This window comes from Oratosquilla oratoria, chromosome 2, assembly GCF_046742065.1.
Source record: "Oratosquilla oratoria isolate Oo_2021 chromosome 2, ASM4674206v1, whole genome shotgun sequence".
Taxonomy (NCBI): domain Eukaryota; kingdom Metazoa; phylum Arthropoda; class Malacostraca; order Stomatopoda; family Squillidae; genus Oratosquilla; species Oratosquilla oratoria.
In genome coordinates, this window is record NC_134778.1 from 74,101,948 (window position 1) to 74,123,828 (window position 21,881).

The 21,881-nt window shown below is 40.0% G+C and overlaps 1 protein-coding gene across 3 annotated transcripts in view; it reads right to left on the bottom strand.

The window, feature by feature from the left end:
- Rok (Rho associated coiled-coil containing protein kinase) overlaps positions 1–21,881 on the bottom strand; it is a 91,181-nt gene that overhangs the window by 24,936 nt on the left and 44,364 nt on the right. For all 3 annotated transcript variants that reach the window (XM_076210824.1, XM_076210823.1, XM_076210825.1), the window contains 12 exons: positions 11,103–11,321; positions 10,255–10,401; positions 9,229–9,501; positions 8,694–8,904; positions 6,578–6,738; positions 4,543–4,626; positions 3,888–4,058; positions 3,383–3,652; positions 2,834–2,927; positions 2,142–2,359; positions 1,038–1,254; positions 459–618 (listed from right to left, as the gene is read on the bottom strand). In XM_076210824.1, the coding sequence (XP_076066939.1) occupies positions 459–618; positions 1,038–1,254; positions 2,142–2,359; positions 2,834–2,927; positions 3,383–3,652; positions 3,888–4,058; positions 4,543–4,626; positions 6,578–6,738; positions 8,694–8,904; positions 9,229–9,501; positions 10,255–10,401; positions 11,103–11,321 (2,225 nt within the window). The remainder of the gene's footprint in view (positions 1–458; positions 619–1,037; positions 1,255–2,141; positions 2,360–2,833; positions 2,928–3,382; positions 3,653–3,887; positions 4,059–4,542; positions 4,627–6,577; positions 6,739–8,693; positions 8,905–9,228; positions 9,502–10,254; positions 10,402–11,102; positions 11,322–21,881) is intronic.

The following is a 21,881-nucleotide window of genomic DNA, read 5'->3' on the forward strand; positions in this document are numbered from 1 at the left end:
AATCCCCCCTCTGACCCTGACACAAGTGCAGTGTCATCAGCAAACAACAACTGGCTCACCTCTCACTTTCCTCTATTTTTTTTAAACATTTCCAATCCCCTGCCCATTACCCTCGCATTTACTTCCTGCACCACCCCATCCATGTAAACATTGAACAGCTATGGCAACATCACTGTGAATGTGAGGTGAGAAAGCTAAAGAATATGGAAATTTGGTGAATGGTATACATTATTTTTTAGTTAGTAAAGACAGTTTCTGTGTGTTTTCAATTGCTAGAAAATAATGTTTACCATTCACAATACTCTCATCTTCTTAAACATTCTAACCTCATATTCACTTCCAGGAAAATGCTCATTTTTTCTTAAAATTCTTACATACCATCTGTCACCATCTTTCGTACCTTTCACTCTCATGACAACATGCAAAACTCGTTACAAACACTTCTCTTCATCACTTACTTGAGGTCTAATATTAGAACAGGATCTGCATTCTGTTTATCATTTTCACTGTTGTAGAAAATTATTTTTCTGGAAGACACCACAACATACTGCTTCCTCCACCCATGCCGCTTGATATTTTGTTTGTTTGGAAGTGACAACCAACCCTCTAATCTCGACTCTGTAAAACCAATATAGTTTTGAGTATGACTTTGGTCATAGAACTTATAATAAGAAGTTGTGCCTCAAATTTCATGGACTGGGAACCTGTAGCCACTAGCCCCACAGCGGGTGTCAACTATCCTCAATTTCTCTAATTGATCTCTCTGGACAGATTCTTTGAAATGTCTGTGGTGCTCAGCTAGATATCCAGAATGACTGTGTGATTGATCCACACCATTTCTCTCAGTGAAAAGAAAATTATAATCCTTTTACCTTTCCTTGTCAACCAAATGTCTAGCGATTTTAGTGCATTGAATGATGTTTAAGGTCTTGTAACAGAGCAAAATTATCACTTTACAAAAACTAACTGCAATACACCTTCCAGAAGCCTGAGTTTGTAAATGAATACATACAAAATTTCTAGAACATTAAACATACCCATCTCATCGATGTCATTGTCAGCTCCACTACTTAGGGATGCAGTTTCACTGTTGACCAACGCCAGACGAGCATTCAACTGCTCAATTTCTGAATCTTTAGAGTCAATCTCCATCTGTAGGCGAACCTTACTTTGGGCCTCATCGTATAGAAGTGCCTGGTAATCTTGTAGGTCCTTCTGATGCTTTGATACCATCTGAGAGAACTTGTCCTTTTCCTGTAACACACAAAAAATAAAGTAAAATAATATTCTTTTAACTGTGAACCACATATGATAAGTATATATGTGGGGATGGAATTGGTGGGAATGGATTTTATGTCTTTGGTTTTTTATTACCTCCCTTGTACAGGGGAAAAAGCCTTTGGTATATGTATATATAAAATATATACTAACAACCTCATTTTTCGTTTCCCAATGCAAAGGCACAGTACCTCCAAAGCAGAGCCTGATAGCCTAAGGCATTTACCAATGCTTCATTACACTGTGTGCTGATACCACCCTCTTCATTACACGTCAAACCTCCCCTTCATCTATTTGAGAATTTATGGAGCAGACTGAAAAAATCCCTTTGAGCTGCTCTTCCCCAATAACTACCTCTATTCCAAAGACACAGTAGTGGAACAGGAATTGAATACATAATGGCATATATGCTTTAAAAAGTCAAGCCATATTTCCACTCACACCCATTTCATTATTACCCATTTCACTCCTTTCCACCACCCTTTCCTCCCTCTCACCTTAGCTCTTCAAGGATGATTGACACAATCCTAATCAGCACTGATTTTTCTTTGCTTGTACATGATGCCTGCTCAAAATTCTGCTGATTTATATGGTACATGTTTATGGACTTTTATACTTGTCCTGTTCCTTTCTGCTCTGAGTACTATACATACATAATTACATACATATACCAAAGGCTTTTTCCCCCTACACAGGGGGGGGGGTAGCCAAAAAGAAAAAGGCATAGAAACCACTCCCACCCATTCCATTTCCTATATATTCCACTCCCCTCCACCCTCCTCCCTCCCTCTTATCTTGGCACCTCTTTCATTATGAATAATATACATGCTATTACTTAACTAAGACAACAAATTTATACTTACTGATGTAAGCTCCAGTTGCAGTTTCCGACATTCTTTCTCCTTCTTGCGAAGGTCGACTGCCGACGCCTTGGGTTTGCGGCTGGCTGGCTGGTTCTCCTTGCGGTTCATGATCTCTGCCAACTTGTTGACTGCCTGCATCTTGAGCAATTGCTCCGTCTTGAGCTGCTTCGTCAACTTCTCCACCTCATCGCCTCTGCCACTTTCTGCTCGTTTTCTCTCTGCAATTGGTGTCAAACATATTAACAATGCAATCTATGACTTCATTTGAGTGCTTGGAAAATCAAGACAAATATAAATCAATTAATCAATCAATCAATCCATTATTCTGGCTTTCTTTTGCAGGAAACCTGTAGTTACTACAATCAATCCCTAACCTTCTCCACTTTCAGCAAATCTGTGAAATATTCAACTTATCTTCCCCTTCCTATCTTTACTTCCATCTGTCCATCTGCATCCTTTCTACCAGTCTCACCCCCTCACATTTTTCATATCATTTTTTTTTCTATTCTTATCGAAATTCTCTGTCAAACTTCTACCCCACATTACTTTTGCTTTCCTCTTCACCTTCCTCACCTAGTATTTGGCTTCCCTCTTCTTTCTGTACTAGGGTACAACTTGGTAATTATATAACCTATGGTAAATCTTAGATCAATTAACAACTAAATCAGTTATCCAAGGGGAAAAAAACTCACCCTCATCCAGGGTTTGAACTTTATTGTTCAGTCCCTCGATCTCCTTCCTTAGGTCTGTGACAGTCTTGGTTAGCTCCTGTTCATGATCTTTGATCTGTAAACACAAAGGAAAAGATCCTTAGGAACTGCTGAAAAGTGTTAATAGATGAAACACCAGTTCCAAATTAAAGTGTGAAAAGTTATTCTGGATCTTTGTGTGTACCTCTTCTATATGAGCAAAGAATCTTTGGTGTGTATGTATATACAAAAATATGTATGGATGTATATACAGAGTATCATACAGGAGAAATAGCTATAACTGGAGAATAAGGTGGAGGTGGAGGAGGAGGAAAAAGTGGAGGCTAAAGATTGAGGTGGAGGAAAAAGGAAGGGAAAGACGACAAGGAAAGAGAATGAGGAAGAGTATAATGTCCACTAAATAGATTTAAACGAGATTTCATAAAAGAATACGCTTAATTCTATAACAACCGAAAATACTGAATTAATTTTATGAATTGCATACTTTACAGAGGTCAGGTCATCTCTTTACTCATTAAGAACATCACTAACCACATTGAGAGTCGTCTCCTTGTTGTTCATTTCCATGGAATGTCTTGAGATGATGTCACTGATCTCTAACTCCTTCATAGTCTTTTCCTTTTCTAGATCGGCCACAGTCTCCTCTGCAATTGACCTCGCAAGGGCTTCCGAGTCAGCCCGAGCAATAGCCAGCTGCAGCTGGTGTGTCAAGGAGGAACGTTCCTCCTCCAACTCAACCACCTGCCTAGACTTCTCATCAACCTCGTCTCTGAGCTCTCGAACTTGCGTTTTGTACAATGTCTGTACAGAGGAAGAAAAGATTAATTCAGTACTGAGACTGCATACAAATGAAGCCAAATTCATTGTTAGTTGTGAAACAAAACTAAAAATGAAGCTACAAAACAAATCTACTAAAAAACAAACAAACAATAATGCAAAAAACAAAAAATTAAATCAAAAGAAGCTGCTAATCTAAACTATAAAGTTTAAATAAAAAATGTTCCTAAAAACATATTGGATGATGGCTCTTGCTTACAGAGAAATACTGCTCTGCTTCCAAAGTGTCTTGCAGTTCTCGCATCTGAACTTCGTCCACAGACTTCTGAGTCTTTAGTTTGTGAAGTTCTTCTTCCAAAGTTGACTTGACTTCTTTCAGAGCTTCCAGGTCACGACTTAATTGCTTCTCTTTCGTCTTCAGCATGGAAACCTGAACCACAGCCAAAGTTATAAAACATAAAAGTCAAAACAAACTCATCAACAAAAAAAGAAAATAGCCACACCTCTGTCTTAATGGAAAAGATAAACTTCTGTACTATAAATGTATAAATAATATGAAAAAATTAGAAAAGAAGTATGAAAAGAAGTAATGAAATCAAAGTATGAAAAAAATAATAATAAATAATATTTTGAAAGCTCTAAAGCATGAATAAAATCAAACATTTGCTCACACCTTGAAATAATAACACAATCAACACGTTATACATACAACATGCCTCAATATAGAACCCTTTCGACCTGAAAACACTTTCTCATTAATGCCGAGCATTCTTGCTCAGCTGAAGGTGATCCCCCAGGTAGAAAGGGTCAAGGGTCAATTTAAGGGTCAATTTATATCTCTGGGAAGGTCAGCAATCATATATGGAAGCCAAATATTATCAGTTTCACTTGTGAGAAAATTAAAGGAAACCCACCTCGGATGTTTGCGTCTGGAGATCTGAAGCAATTGCAGACCTTTTTTCGTTCTCCGACTCTATCTGATTTGCCAGGGCCTTGACCTGGTAAATGAAAACATCACAAGTAATTTATTTTCCCAAAATAAAATGAAGAGAGCAGTGTGTATATGTGTGTTTACCTAGCACCATGGTCCACAACCTGCAGCACTTTCAGGCCACTTGTGGCTCCAGAAGCTTCTTACAAAATAATTATTCTATCAAAACTACCATCCCTAACCTCCCTCCTTCCCTCTTTTCTTGGCTCCTGGATGACAGGTCATCCCTGCATCTCACCCACTGCCCCGGGTCAGAAGCACTGTCACAAGACACAGTACATCCACAGCAAGGGCGCTTCATTAATTGAGCGACCACCCCTCTCTCTGTCCCCTCATGCAGAAAAGGAGTAGACGGGGAGAAATCCCTTCAGGCTGCATCAAATTATTTCTCACACATACTCCCTCACCCCCCCATCCCCCCACTCATTCCACCTCTTGCATCACAGCATCATCCATTTACAACCGTTCCCCATTCACCCCTCTTCTGTCCTCTCCTGTCCTTCCTCAACACATTCCCCTCTTTCCCAAAGCCCCTTTTACCCCATCCATCCATCTCATCCTAGGTCAATCCCTCATGTTCACTCCTTCCACCTCTGCCTTCCACACCTCTTTTACTAGTCTTTCTTCACTCCTTCTTTCCAAATCATCCTAAAACTCTTTCATCAAATTATCTCCCAACTTCCTTTCCACCCTCAATCTCCTCACCTCCTCATTTCTCACTCTATCAAGCCTAGTAACCCCTATCATACTTCTCAGGCACTTCATCTCAAATACATTCAAACTCCTCCTCCCTTATGTCTCATTTTACTTATTCATTTATTTTTACTATGACCTCTTGTTGACCTTCTATTGCAAACCAACAAATCTTCTGTAATTTTTTTCTATACCTTTTCATTATCTAAATATAATTATTATGCTCTCTCTGTCTTTGCTCTTCCAATGTGTGAAGTTTTCTGTCTTTCCTTACATGTTTTATCATTTAGGCTTGAGTTCAACTTGGTTGTTGCTCTTTGTATTCTCTCTTTCTTTCTTTAGGCATGGCAACCACACCCATGGTGCATGTTCTAGTCTGAGATGAATCAGACTTTCAATAAAAAAAAAAAATTTCACCTTGTCCTCCTCCATGTGACGAAATGTCACTCTTATGTTCTTCAGTATTATATAAGTCTTTCTTGTTCATTTCCTTTCTGGAGACAGATCATGCCTGATTAAAATCACTAAAGTTTCCCTGGTTCTATTAACAAACATTATCTAGGTCTTCCTCAGGCTGCTTACAAACCTCTTTATTTTTCACTTCATTCATGTTCTTGGTCTCCCTTGCAATACAATTTGCCTCACCCTCTTAATTCTATATCTTTCATATGCATCCCCATCTTCTTTGCAACCAATTTTCATGTTTGCTTCTCTTCCACCACCACCATCATCACTTTTCCATCCCATAATTAGCTGCCTTTCCCTCTGATCCTTCCAATCTTCCTCATCTCACATTACCCTAGTGCTCTTCATCAGTTCCTCTTTGGAACATGATCCTTCTTCCTCTACTCCTATTTCTCTTTTACCCTTCACTATATCCCATACTTCTCTCAGCTTTACCTGGTATTCTATCTCTTTCTCCTTTTCATATCATTTACTCACATTCAGTACCTCTTCACTTCCCTACCTTTTCTTCTCCCCCCTAAGTAACCTCCACTCTTAATTTCCTGACAATCCTCTACCCTCTTCCCTAAATTCTGTATGTCCAGAATATTTCCAATCCTCCCTTTGGGTACCACTACAGAGTCCAGTGATATCTAATCATTTTGTAAATTAGCTTGTATCTAAACAGTAAATGAAATGTAGTGTCTGGGTAGTTCAATAGTTCTTGCATGTGTGCCATACTGTACAATATATTCATTATCTATATATGTAATTCTGCAAAAATATGGATATATAACCTATGGGAAAAAAATATGCAGTACCTTTTCACATTCTTGCCTATACTCTCCCTCCAGCTTGTTAAGTTGCTGCTGAATTTGTCTGTAATCAACACTCAATAATGAAATCTGGCGTTCCTTTTCCTGACTAGAGGCTTCGGCATGCTGCCGTTTGTTCATCTCCTCATTCAAACGATCCTGAAGAGCTGAAATTGAGAAACAAATTTCAGTATATTTGACAAAGGGTAAAAATGTTTTTTGAATCTTTCATAGATTTACAGAAGGTCTGTGATATGAGCCAACAGAGGTCTCCTGGAATATGATGTGAATACAAGGAATAGACGAGTTTCCTGAAAGCGGTCAAAAGTGTTTACACAAAATATGTCTTGCCATGCAGTGTGGCATGGAACAGATATGACTCTTTATCCCTTAGGTGCTGGAATATGAGGGTGAATAACTAGGTCTTAATCTGTATGTAGTGTGTGAATGCTGTGACTTGGCTACACCCCATAACAAAGAAAAGGGCCTTGGTATACATCTATACATATATACAAGGAGGGGAGAAAACAGGAGACAATTAACTGGAGACTGGCTGTGTATAGATGATACTATGATGGAAGGGAGGAGGTAAGGGGGAGTGGTTATGTAAATGAAATTTTGACACAGCCCAAAAGGTAGCATGAGTGGGCAGAGAGAGGGGTCACCAATTAAGTGAAGCAGCCTTACTGTAGATGTACTGTGTCTTGCTACATTACTTTTGACTCTGGGTTGTGAGCATGATACAGGGATGACTCATCATCCATAAGGAGCTATGATGAGAGGTAGGAAGAGGTGGTGGATGGGAGTGAAATGGGTGGGAGTGGGAGTGCCTTTTGACTTGGTTACCTTCTTTGTAAGGGGAAAAACCCATGGTACATAGATATATGTGTGTATTTACCTAATTGTAGTACCTGTATACAGGAAAGTAGCAATGCTTGTTGGGTCCCATCTCCTACTCTGTATGTATGTATGTATGTATACATGTATGTATATACAGAGAAGTACAGTATTTGTGACATTTGAGAATGAAGACAGTAAATGATCTGAGATGAAAGTGCAGCTCCATCAACATTGGGTGAAATCACCATGACTGTTTGGCATGTATAAGGATAGGGGTGTAAGAATGATTAATGTAAGAGCTAGATAGATGCCCAGAGTTGGTGGGTAATGATGAAAAGATATGGAAGGTGATTCCAAGGAGAGTATGAACCAGATGACAACAGAGTTTGGAAGGGTGTGGAAGATAAAAGTTACAACTGAACAAGGGCTAAAGTAAAATCATGAAATGTACAGGGAACACTGATGGTGGCAGGGTATATATGAATGTGAAGGGTAAACAGCAGTCTTGCTGCATTGCTTTTGACTGGATAGTGGATGGAGGTAAGGGATGGTGCTTGACCTACAAGGAGCTAAGCTTAAAGTGAAACAACTGGATGTTACATGGATGTAGGATACGTGAAGGGTAGGAGGATGCTTTGGCTGGCTACCCCCTTATAAGTGGGAAGAGGTCTTTTCTCCATATAGATAGGAATTGGAAGCTTTATATATCTGGTGTTGTATGTGGCTGTGGCAGTGAATAAAGAAGTGGATATGGTGAATTACTGGGGAAAAGAAGCCAAGAAACATCTATGTGGAATGAAAGTGTCATGAGAAAGGGCTATTTGGGGACAAATGCAGAGAGAAGGTTGTATAAAGGAGTGATGTAAGGCATACAAGCATCTGGCAGGACTCCAACCGGAAACCTAATAATTGGGTCATCAAATGTGCATGGATGTGGTACACATAAGAGTGAAAGGGGATTGTCAGTATGTTTACAGGAGGGAACATGGACGTGTTTGTGTTGAAAGAAATGAAACTGATGGGTAAGGGTGAGCTAGAATTAAGAAGCATCTACAATGAGCCAGGATAAAAGGGAAAATAAATGGGTGTGGGATGGGTGAAGGTTGAGTGAATGCCTTGGCTGGCCACCTCCCTTACAAAGGCAAAAAAGGCAGTACATCCCCAAAGGCCCTTACCCACCTTATAAGGGGCTGGCAAAGTCAAAACGCATCCCCAATTCAAACATAACTTATGAGCAGTATGAAGAGTATTACCCAAACAGCTAGATAAAAAATAAAATTACCAGACAAGGCCTGAGCACTAGACTCCTGCTTATGGTGTGTTTGCTGTTGCTGAGCTTCCCGCAGAGCCCGTGCTTCCTGTTCGTATTTCTGGGTCATAGCTCGTAATTCCAACTCTAAGGAGGCACGATCTTTCTCCAATTTAACCATCTTTTCACTCAACTGTTCCATCTCTCGCCTTACAGATGATTCTTTACTATTGGCTACTTCAAGCTAGCGGGAAAGAAAAGTCTCTATTACGTCTTTGCATAATCAATGTAAACAGAACTAAAGTGGAGTTAAAACCTCCTCTCAAAAATAAATAAATGAATATGTAAATAAATAAATAAAATAAAATTAATATCTTCACAAAATCAGTGTAAACAGACATAAAGTGGAGTTGAAACCTCCTCTAAAAAATTGATAAATAAACATATAAAAAAATAATAACAAAATAAATAAAATAGAATAAATTTATTATCAGAAACACAAAAATTATGTACACTCTAATCTATATACTTCAAATGCAACAAGAAATACAAAGGTCCAGCCTCCTACCTTGGCTTGCAATGCTTGTCTTTTATTTTCCGCCTGAGACACAAGATCATTCTGGTGTGCCTTGTTCGCCTTCTGTTGTTCCAACTGTGTCTGCAGGTTAGCCAAATCCCGCTCCAATGAATCCCTCACAGCCTGTACCCCTAAAAGTTTTTCTGAATAGTCAGCGATCACAGATTCTTTTCTCTGCACTGCCACACTGACTTCAGCATTCTGTTTCCGAAGTTTTGTGGCAATGTCCGTCTCTTGTTTCAATTTTTCCTGGAGTTCTTTTACCTGCCAAGAAGCAATAATTTAATGTATATTGGGGCTTGGAGGAACCTTTTGCATGAATGTGTGTGAAAAAATAAATACTATACCATATACACATACCAGGCAGGTAGCCAAGAAAAAATAAATAAATAAATAATAATAAATACATATACCAAAGGCTTTTTTCCCCTTACAAGGGAGGTAGCCAAAAAACAAAGGCATAAAAACCATTCCCACCTATTCCATCCCTAATACATTCCACTCCCCTCCACCCTCTACTGTCCTTATCTTGGCACCTCCTGGAGGTGCCAAGAATTAATAATAATAAATAAAATAAATAAAAATAATACATACATACATACATATTTTTACCAAGGTTTTTCCCCTTACAATGGAGGTAGCCAAAGTCAAAGGCAAATCCACATCCACTTTTCTCTCTCTTTTTTTTTTTTACTGATGTATGGCAAACTTTGATCATAAAAATAATAAAAAGAAAAGAATAATTATGGTTTTGCACACATGAAACTATTAAACTCCAAAGATTACTATTTCTAACATATATATGCTGCAAGATTTGATTCATTCCGAAGCCTTGTGAATTTACTCCCCCAAAAATTCTATAAGAATAAGAATAAAAGTGGCAAGATCCACATGAATTCTCAAGTACACACAAAAGTGCGAGTCCATCCTCACCTTAGAACTACCAAAAAAAATTTCAACAGATTCTCACAATAGTTTAGAATCATCTCAGCAGTCCAATAGAGTCAAGGGTCTTACCTCCTTTTCTATGTGATTGAGTTTATCATTTGCATGCATCGCAGAAGACAAGTCTCTTGTTCTTCTGTTCTGTTCCTCCTCTAGTTTCTTCTTGACCTCCTGATATAACCCATCAAATTTCTTTCTCCCCTCCGCCTCTTGATCTGCCTGTGAGGATGATACAATTCGGTTAATGTAATCACCAATTTGAAAGTACCATATAAACAGGATTACATACTGAATATGAAATTATTACCTAAACACCATTAGACAACAAAGTAGTTTTCAAGACAATGAAAATAGTGAAATATCTAATATATGTGTGAGAAACTTGTTACAATAACTTATATATGAAAAGAAAGATCTTAACTGCTCTATGTATAAATGATGTGACAAATTATGTATGAATTTTGGGTAAGGAAATTCTGACAATATAATCAATTGACAATGGGGTATGCCTTTATCACATTTTTATGACACAATACTTACAAAAATAGTACAAAAGCACTTTACACTGTAACAAAAGACATGTATGGGGAAAGCAGAAAAATACAAGTCATGTAATAATATATACCCAATTAAGTCAGTACAGAAAACTCACTCAGTTGTTTTTTCTTTTCTTCAACAAAGTTGGCATAACTATAAATACTGTGTACAATGGAAATTTTATTTCCACTGTTGACGTTATTACAAAAACACGTAATCTACACTCACTTAAAAGAAGATGCAATACAAATCAGGTATTACTAAATTTTCTAACTTTGGGATCTGCACAAATCTCAATCATTTGTGAACTGTAAGCAGCGTAACCGCAACCCACGAGCCACCTGGTCTTCACAAATCTACGAAAAGAACCTGGACTGACGTACCTTTCTTTGTGCCTCCTTCATGTCATGCTGCAGGAGAGCCAATTTCCTGTCCAAATCCCTTTTTTCAGTCTGCCTCTCCTGCTCCTGACGGGTCATCAGGTCCAGCTGGTTCAGAGTTACTCTGTACTTATTTTCCAATTCATCTACGGTGCCCTTCTGCCGCTCCAGCTGAATGGTGAGGGAAGCCAACTGAGTTTTGGCATCCTTACCATCACTGGTCTGCAAATAAAGGAATTAGTCAGTTACTTTGTTAACAGACACCTCCCCGTAAGTAACCCTTGATGTGTAGGATGAGTCTAAGAAAAAGAACAAGAAGAAAAAGAAGAGGAAGAAGAAAAAGTAGGAGGAGGAGGAGGAGGCGTACAAGGAGAAAGAGGAGAAAAAGAAGAGACAAAGAAAAGACAAAGAGGAGAAAAAGAGGAGGAGGAGGAGGAGGAGGAGGAGGAGGAGGAGGAGGAGGAGGAGAAAGAGGAGGCGGAGAAAAAGAAGTAGAAAAAGAAGGGAAAAAAGGAGTGGAAGAAGGAGAAAAAAGAATGGAAGGAGAAAAAGAGGAAAAAAGAAGAAGAAAAAAAAAGAGAATGAGAAAAATTAGAAGAAAAATGGAGAGAAGGGGAAGGAGGAGGAGAAAGAGGATAAAAATGAGAAAAATTAGAAAAGATGAAGAGAAGGGGAAGGAGGAGGAGGAGAAGATGAAAAAGAAGTAAAAAATTAGAAAAAAAAGAGAAAAAAGGAGAAAAAGAAGGAGGGGAAAATGAAGAAAAAGGAGAAATAATGAGAAAATGGAGAAAAAGAAAAAGACAGAAAGGAAGAAGAGGAGGAAGAAGATGAAGAAGATGAGGAAGAGGAAGAAGAAGAATAGGAAGAAGAGGAAGAAGAAAATGAAGAAAAGGAAGAAGAAAAAATAATAATAATATCAAAATAAAAATTTATTACAATAATATGAATATGTCTATGACCCTACTACCTCTCTAGTTTTATGAATTTTATGACTTGTTAAAAAATTTAAAGCTATGGAGAGAAAAATAAGTAAACACACAAATAAATATATTTTATATATATATATATATATATATATATATATATATATATATATATATATATACACATAAATAATTGGGTAAATAAAGTCTATCAAAAAAAATTATCCTTTTTCAAAAATCTTTTAACAACTTTAAGGTACACTACCAGAAACTAGCTATATAGTACCTAAAAGCAATGCACAAATAAGCTTGAGCATTTGGCTCTATTATGAGATTCCTTGTCCAATATCCACAATGGGTTTACAAAAGAGCAGCTTACTGACAAATGAAATGTTCAAAATACTTATGCACTACCAGTACAGTAAGTCCTCGTTATACAGTACATATGCGTTCCTGAAAACCTTACCGCAAATTGAAATTACCGTATACCGAATCCATTATAACATGTAATAATAGGATATGGCAGATGTACTTTCTCCCTGTTCTTTCCTCTTCAAAACATGAGCGGATACTGTATCTGTGAATTTTTCTTACTGTAAATAGAATCGAGGGTAGTAATTACCAAATACAGACGCTCCTTACGTTCATTCGTTTTACGTTTTTTCGATTTTACGTTTGAACTGACTGTAAAAAAAAATTGTAAAAAAAAATTTTTTGAGTGAATTTTTTAGTTTAGCGCGCTCTCCGTAGTTCAAACGATACTTGCGCATGATGCTGCGTCCATTGTTTACATTGCACAAACGACAAACTGAACATGCCTTGCCTCCTCCTCCTCCACCATCTCAATTTATGTTGCTTGAATTTAATTTATTTGAAATTAATGTTATTATTTTACAATGTTATGTGTATAATTAATGATTTAGGGGTGTTTTATAAGATACGGTAATAGAATTTATGGATGTATAGTACAGTAACAACTTACGTTCATTTTCAACTTACGTTCGGCCGTTCGGAACATAACTAAAACGTAAGTTGAGGAGCGTCTGTACCATAACTGTGAATTTACCGGATAAAGAATTACCGTATAAGGAGGACTCACTGTACAAGAAAATGTTTGAACTGCATGCAGTTTACAAAGTATTGCTAATGACAAAAATATTGAGGGGAAAAAATAATAATAATCAAAATTATATCTGATTATTTTCAGATTTTTAGTTAATCAAATTTCTGGATAAATAAAAGGGGTACATACAAACTTTACAGGTTCTTCATGCTAAACAGTCCCAAACCTCCAGTGTTTATATGCATTCGTAAACACTTAAAATATGCCAGGTCGAATTACGTACACAAATTAATGTCAGATAACAGGAGTATGATTAAGACTTGAACACAAAGAAACCAAACTAAGGCACACACAAACTGAAAGGCAGAGACAAGTGATATAGTTTTTCTTATTAATACACTTTCTTCCTTAAATGAGAAAAAACACGATATGGGGAAAAGTCATGCCATTAGAAAATGAAGAAGAAAAAGTAAAATCAATCAATGGATCTATTGCCACTGATCACCTAGAGGAAATGTACCGTTGGCTCTGATTTTGTATTTGTTTAGGATGACAAACAAATGAACGCAAGCATTTAGTAGGAGAGTGAAGTTTAAGAATAGTCAAGAAATAAGAAACAGTCTTGTTTTTTGAAGATGATAATTGCCAACTGCTTTGGCAGATTAAACACCAGTTGAGGATGAAATTGAAAGTACATTTTGATCAATAGTTTTTTTCATTTATGGAGTTAAAGAATATAAATTCTACATACATACATACACCAAGGCTTTTTTCCCCTTACAAGGGAGGTAGCCAAAAAGGAAAAGGCATAAAATCATTCCCACCCATTCCATCCCTCCACCCTCCCTCTCACCTTAGCACCTCCATATTCTAATGGAGTTAAAGAATATAAATTCTAAGTGTTTATAAACCTCAGAAGTGGGGACAGGGCAGGTAAGGGATGGGAGAAGGAATGGGAGAAGACATGGGTATAGACAAGGGTAGGGATGGGGAAGGGATAGTGAAGGGGATGGGTAAGGGATGGGGGGAAGGGAAAGGGTAAGGGATGGGGTAAAGGATGGGGGACAGGATGGGGAAGAGATGGGAGAGGGGACAGGAGAGGAGACAAGGAAGGGACTGCAGAGGGGATGGGGAAGGGATGGGGAAGGGATAGTGGAAGGGATGGGGGAAGGGAAAGAGTAAGGGATGAGGGACAGGATGGGGAAGAGATGGGAGAGGAGACAGAAGAGGAGACAAGGATGAGACTGGAGAGGGGATGGGGAGAGGATGGGGAAGGGATGGGGAAGGGACAGGGTAGGGATGGGGAAGGTGCTGGGAAGGGATGGGAGGGAGCAGGGTAGGGACAGGTAGGGATGGGGAAGGGACAGGGAGGATGGGGAAGGGATGGAGAAAGAATTGCAGAAGTTCATATAGCAGGGGCAACATAAAGATGGCCTTCCATAGCATTATTCCCCATGGGAAATAAATTATTTACTGGGACTGCAGTGCTGAACATTCCCTTATTCTGTTCAATAGTATCTGACTCTCAAATAACCTCTGTCCCTAGACACATTCTCTAATCAATCACATCACCTCTAACCAATGTTCCCTCTTAATTTTTTGCTGTGAGCGTGTGCAGAAATTTGTGGCAGGGTCAGAGGAGGGATTGAGGAAGCTGGTGGCAGAGTTTGGGAGAGTATGTGATAGAAGAAAGCTAAAGATAAATGTGGGTAAAAGTAAGGTGATGAGATGTACAAGGGGTGAAAGTGGCAGTAGACTGGAAGTGACCATTAAGGGAGAGCGACTGGAGGAAGTGGATAGTTTTAGATACTTGGGTGCAAGTGTAGCAGGAAAAGGTGGAGTGAAGGTGGAGGTAGAATGTAGATTGAGAGAAGCGAGTAAATGCCTTGGTGGTTTAAAGAGTGTAATGAGAAATAGACATTTGGGAATGGATGCGAAGAGGAGACTGTATGAAGGAGTAATTGTGCCAACAGCACTGTATGGGGCAGAAACGTGGAACATAAGAGAAGAAGAGAGAAGGAGTTTGAATGTGTTTGAGATGAGGTGTCTGAGAAGTATGGTGGGGGTTACTAGGCTAGATAGAGTGAGAAATGAGGAGGTGAGGAGGAGAACAGGGGTGAAAAAGGATTTGGGAGAGAGGGTTGATGAAAGAATATTAGGATGGTTTGGACACATGGAAAGAATGAGTGACGAAAGACTAGTAAAAGAGGTATGGAAGGCAGATGTGGAAGGAGTGAACATGAGGGGACGTCCTAGGATGAGGTGGATGGATGGGGTGAAGGGGGCTTTGGGGAAGAAGGGAATGTCTGTTGAGGAAGGAAGGGAGAGGACGGAAGACAGAGGTGAGTGGAGAATGGTTGTATATGGATGATGTTGTGACGACATGAGGAGGAATAGGCGGGGGGGGGGTGGGGGGGTAGTATGTGTGAGTAAATTTTGACGCAGCCCGAAGGGATTTCTCCCCGTCCTCTCCTTATATGCAAAGGGGGACGGAGAGGGGGGGTCGCCGATTAAATGAAGTGGCCTTGCTGTGGATGTACTGTGTCTTGCGACACTGCTTCTGACCCAGGGCGGTGGGCAGGGTTCAGGGATGACCCGTCATCCAGGAGGTGCTCAGATGAGAGGAAGGGTGGGAGGGGTGTGGAGTGTATTTAGGGATGAAATGGGTGGGAGTGTTTTTATGCCTTTCCTTTTGTGGCTACCTCCCTTGGAAGGGGGAAAAAGCCTTGGTATATGTATGTATGTATGTATGTGTGCAGAAATTTGCTTGTGTACGCCCACACAAGTCACCATCTGATCATTTACGCAAATATGCAATGGAAGTGCTGGAGTTAGGGGAGAGAGAGAGAGAGAGAGAGAGAGAGAGAGAGAGAGAGAGAGAGAGAGAGAGAGAGAGAGAATGAGAGAGAGAGAATGAGAGAGAGAGAGAGAGAATGAGAGAGAGAGAGAGAGAGAGAATGAGAGAGAGAGAGAATGAGAGAGAGAGAGAATGAGAGAGAGAGAGAGAGAGAGAGAGAGAGAGAGAGAGAGAGAGAGAGAGAGAGAGAGAATGAGAGAGAGAGAATGAGAGAGAGAGAATGAGAGAATTAGAGAGAGAGAATTAGAGAGAGAGAATTAGAGAGAGAGAGAGAATTAGAGAGAGCGAGAGCGAGAGAGAGAGAGAGAGTGAGATAATGAGAGAGAGTGAGTGAATGAGAGAGAGTGAGAAAAAGAGAGAGTGAGAGAATGAGAGAGAGAGAGAATGAGAGAGAGAGAGAATGAGAGAGAGAGAGAGAGAGAGAGAGAGAGAGAGAGAGAGAGAGAGAGAGAGAGAGAGAGAGAGAGAGAGAGAGAGAGAGAGAGAGAGAGAGCAATTAATGGTTTGACGGTTGGTAAGTTACCACATTTGTAGAGAATTTATAAGTTGATGTTTGAGTGGAACTTCTTTACTGAATGGATTTTAATATAATTTGAAGACCTTATGTGCCCACATTTTTTCTTTAAGTGGGCTAGTTTAAAACATGTACGCACACATGCACACAGCTTAGAGGGAACATTGCCTTTAACATGTGTGATACATGGGACTGCTCAGCCTGACAGTATAAGGAATGACAATAACATGTGTGACACACCAGAAATCAACTTCTTTATGAACTGGAATAAGGCAGAGTTAATTATATGTGAAAATATAAGGAGGAAATCTGAAAGTATTGGTTATTCAAGAATCAAATACTGTAGAACAGAATATGGGAATGTTTGGCATCACACCTCAAGTAATTAATTTATTTCCAAGAGTTGAAAAATATGTTGGAAGGCCATCCGTGAGTTGCTCCAGACATATGACACTTCCCCCTTCCCTTCCCCACCAATACTGATGCTTTTATATACTTAAGATTGTACTTTTCATCTCTATTTGAAAAAGCTCTAACAAACAAAATGTACATTCAACAAAGACACCATCCTTAAATGGTGTTTAGTCTACTGATAAACAGTCTTGCGTAAGCATACAATATCATGCAGCATTCCCTTCCTTCTCCTCCTCCTCTCATTCTATGTCCAGTTTCTTCCAGCAATGGGTACCTGCACAAGATGGTCCTCTAAGATGGGGTCAGTCATCCCTTGCTACCCATCTTCAAGACCCATTAACTTCTTCACTTCCTAGTGGTGCAACCCAGGTGGCTGGCACTCTGTATATGGACTGGGCCCAAAACCTCTCCCTATAAACTTCCACTGTATTTCCTCCGACTTTTCACATTAGGAGAACTGACAACAGATGATTGTTCCTCTTCTCTTACTATCACAAGCCACTGACATAAAAATAGCCACATAGTGATACAGTGCACACATGAGTCTAAATTTTCTTCCCATAGAAAAAACTATGCAAGGGCAAAGATCACTGCCAGCCAATGTGGATTTTGTAGGTTTCCAGTCAGTGAAACTTGAAGCAATAATAACTATTTCCTCTCCCTCTACTTTCACTAATTCACAGATATCTAAGACTGTTATATTCTCTTAATTCAAACTGCACTTTTTCAAACCTTAAAAAAATAAATAAATAAATAAATATTTGTCAAAACAAATTCAAACCTTGAGCCCTCCACTGTTGTACATAAAAATCTAAATTCTTGACTGAATATAGATTTAGTTTCCTCTTCTAACATACACACATACATATAACAAAGGCTTTTTCCCCTTTACAATGGAGGTAGCCAAAAAACAAAGACATAAAATCCATTCCCACCCATTCCATCCCCACATACTCCACTCCAATCCACCCCCTTCCCTCCCTCTTATCTTGGCTCCTCCTGGATGATGGGTCATCCCTGCATATCACCCACTGCCCTGACCAAAACTCACTCACTGTCACTCTACTATAAGTATCATCCACAAACACAAAACTGTTTATTAACCATTCCCAACTATTTTTATCAAACTTCACTCCCCTACTCATAACACTTCCTTCACTTCATCCATATATAAATTAAACACCAATGAAACATTACACACCCCTGCCTAAAACCTTCAACTTAAGGCTCTCACTTCCCTTACTGCTTTATTTATCATCTTAGCTTCACACTCTTCATTAAAGCTCTTCACAGTCTAAATAAGTTTCATTTACTCTATACATTCTCTTGAGCTCCCATATCCCTTTCCTATCTATTCAGTCACATTCCTTCTCCTGATCCAGGAAAAATGGGAACCTTTTAACTGTCTTCATGCAAATATCCTATCCTTCCTTTGAAAAAGCAATAATATTCCTCCCTCCCATCATCCCTGTTTTTTTCCATTATATTCTATGATTCTGCCATACATCTCAACTTGGATACTTGATGAGACTAAAAATAATTGTTGCCTCAAGTTTTACTGATTGGAAACCTGCAGTCCCATAGTGGCTGTCAATGGATATGGGGTGCATTCACTGGTTATCAGTTCTCTTCATGTGAAAAGCAAGAGAAAATAGTAGTCCATATCGAGGAAATCTTGGGCCTGATCCAGGGAACAAGTGTCATCCTCTTGGGGCTGCAACTCCAGATGGGGGTGAGGGTACTGACAAATCTTGAAGACGGGCAGAAGGGAGATGGTTCTCTTAGAACTCCCTCTTGCTGGACCATCATTTGCAGGTACCTGTCATTAATACCACTCCATTGGCCAATCACTCAATAGTTCTTCCATCTTACATTCAAGCTCTCCTTCTCTTACCTTTCATATTGTCACAATTCATATGTTCTTCCAGTCTTCCAGCACTCATTTTTCTTTTGTTACGTACACTGCACACTTGTGTTAACCACTCTAACTGCATTAAACCCCTATTTTTTACCACTTCCACACAACATCCAGTTCTACTGCTTTCCTGTAGTTTGCTACAGCACCTGACACTTTTACACTAATTCATGCCCATTTGATCCTTTTCCTTTTTATTTAATCTCTCACACCATCGACACCTGGGGTATCCCCGTCTAGGGTATTGGCTGCTTGTTATTGTGGCAAAGTAGCATGCAGTCGATACTTTAGGGTCTATATGGGGCGCCCCTACAGACCAGAGCCACACATCATTTTGTCTATGATAGAAGAAAACTCTGTTCATAGAGAAATGATGACACTTTTATACTACGACTGTCCCTCCGTTATGCTGTCCCCCAACCCCTTGTTGCTGTCCTGTACCATTTCTCTGAGTATTCTCTTTCTGTGATGGGGGAATTCCCTGTGGTGGGGGAAAAGAAGAATGCCACCAAGTTTCCCACTTGGATCGTAAGAGGCGAGAAGAAAGGGACGGGGAGTGGGACTAGGCATCCTTCTCCCTGTAGCCCCACGGGGCATATATCCTAAAAACAAAAGTGAAGGCATAAGGGGTGCTGGAGGGCCTCGGACCAGCACCCTAAGGTTTGGGTCTTTTAATGTGCGTGGATGTGGTACAGATGAGAGTAAAAGGGAAGAGATAGGTAGTATGTTTGTGAGAAGAAAGATGGATGTGTTGGCTTTGAGTGAAACTAAGTTGAAAGGGAAGGGTGAGTGTAAGTTTGGGAGTATAAGTGGGAGGTTATCAGGAGTGAAGAGAGGGCGAGGGAGGGAAGGGGTGGCTATTCTAGTAAGTGAGGAGATAGGTAAACAGGTAGTGGAGTGGAAGGAGGTTTCCTCAAGGATAATGTGGATGAAGGTGAAACTGGGAAAGGAGATGTGGGTCTTTGTAAGTGCATATGGGCCTGGCAGTGAGAAGAGCGTGGAAGAAAGGGAGGACTTTTGGATAGATTTAAATGAGTGCATAGAGGGTTTAGGAAGAAATGTCAATGTAATAGTACTGGGAGACCTTAATGCTAGGGTGGGAAATGGTCCAATCGATGGAGTGGTTGGAAAGTGTGGAGTTCCAGGAAAGAATCGTAGTGGAGAGTTGATGGTGGAAATGTGTCTAGACAGAGAGTTGATGATAGCAAATACAGTGTTTTGGAAGAGAGTCAAGCATAAGTACACATGGGAGAGGGTGGTGGAGGGAAGGGTGGTAGATAGAGCGCTAATGGATTATGTAGTGGTAAATAGGATTATGATAGGAAGAGTTAAGGATGTACATGTGCTAAGGGGAGAGGGTGGGGGAATATCAGATCATTTTTTGGTGGAAGGTAAGCTGAGAGTGGAGGATAGATGGAGAAAGAGGAAAGGGACAAAAGGTAGGGAGGTTCTTAGAGTGAACTCCTTGAATGAAAAGGAAAAGGAGAAGGAGTACGAAAAGAAGCTGAAGGAGGAGTGGGAGGGAGTAAAGGATGGAGCAGAGATGGGTGTGGAGGAGGAATGGGGATGGTTCAAGGAGGGAGTCTTAAAGTGTGCAAGGATGGTGTGTGGAACAAGAAGGACAGGGGGAAATAGAAGAAAGGGTAGTGAATGGTGGGATGAGGAAACAAAGAAGGTTGTAGAAGAGAAGAAGCGAGCATTCACAGATTGGTTACAAAAGAGGACGGGGGAGTCATATGAGACGTACAAAGAAAAGAAAAGTAAAGCAAAAGGTAAAGGAGGCAAAGAGGAGAGCAGATGTGAAATGGGGTAGGAGTATGACAGAAAATTTTGAAAGTAATAAAAAGATGTTTTGGAAAGAAATTAAGAGAGGAAGAGGAGGCGAATCAAGTAGGGAAGAAAAGGTAAAAGGTGCAGATGGAGAGATGATAATGGAAGAGAAGGCAGTAAGGGGAAGATGGGCAGAATATTTTAGGGAGTTGCTAAATGTGAAGGAGGATAGGGAAGGAAAGATAGCTGCAGTGGGAAATGCGAAGAAAATGAGTGATGAGTGAGGAGAATGGAGGAGAAATAAGGAAGGATGAGGTGAAGGCAGTTGTTAAGATGATGAAAGCAGGTAAGGCACCTGGTCTAGATGGATGCCATGCAGAATGTCTGAAAAAGGGAGGTTCAGTGATGGTGGACTGGTTGGTGAGGTTATTTATATTAATGTTTGCTGGAGAGAGGGTAGAGTACCGGTGGACTGGAGAAGTGCCTGTATAGTTCCTCTTTACAAGGGAAAAGGGGACAAGTGTGAATGTAGTAGCTTCAGAGGGATTAGCCTGTTAAGTGTAGTAGGGAAGGCTTATGGGAGGATCTTGATTGAGAGGATTAGGAGAGGAACAAGGAGTAATTGGTGAGGAACAGTGTGGATTTAGGACAGGTAGAGGTTGTGTAGATCAGATCTTTGTGGTAAGACAGATATGTGAGAAAGCTATAGGAAAGGGGAAGGATGTTTTTTGGGCTTTTATGGATCTGGAAAAGGCTTATGATAGGGTAGACAGAAAGGCACTGTGGGAGGTTATGCAGATTTATGGAATAGGAGGAAAGCTTTTGGGAGCTGTCAAGAGTTTTTATGAGAGTAGTAGAGCTTGTGTCAGGATTAGAAATGGAGAGAGTGAGTGGTTTGAAGTAAAGGTGGGACTTCGTCAAGGATGCGTTATGTCGCCCTGGCTGTTCAACTTATACATGGATGGGGTGGTGCGAGAGGTGAATGCTAGGGTAGTGGGTCAGGGATTGGAGATGGTTAAAGAAAATGGAGAAAAGTGGGAGGTGAGCCAGCTGTTGTTTGCGGACAACACTGCACTTGTGGCAGGGTCGGAGGAGGGATTGAGGAAGCTGGTGGCAGAGTTTGGGAGAGTATGTGATAGAAGAAAGCTAAAGATAAATGTGGGTAAAAGTAAGGTGATGAGATGTACAAGGGGTGAAAGTGGCAGTAGACTGGAAGTGAACATTAAGGGAGAGCGACTGGAGGAAGTGGATAGTTTTAGATACTTGGGTGCAAGTGTAGCAGGAAAAGGTGGAGTGAAGGTGGAGGTAGAATGTAGATTGAGAGAA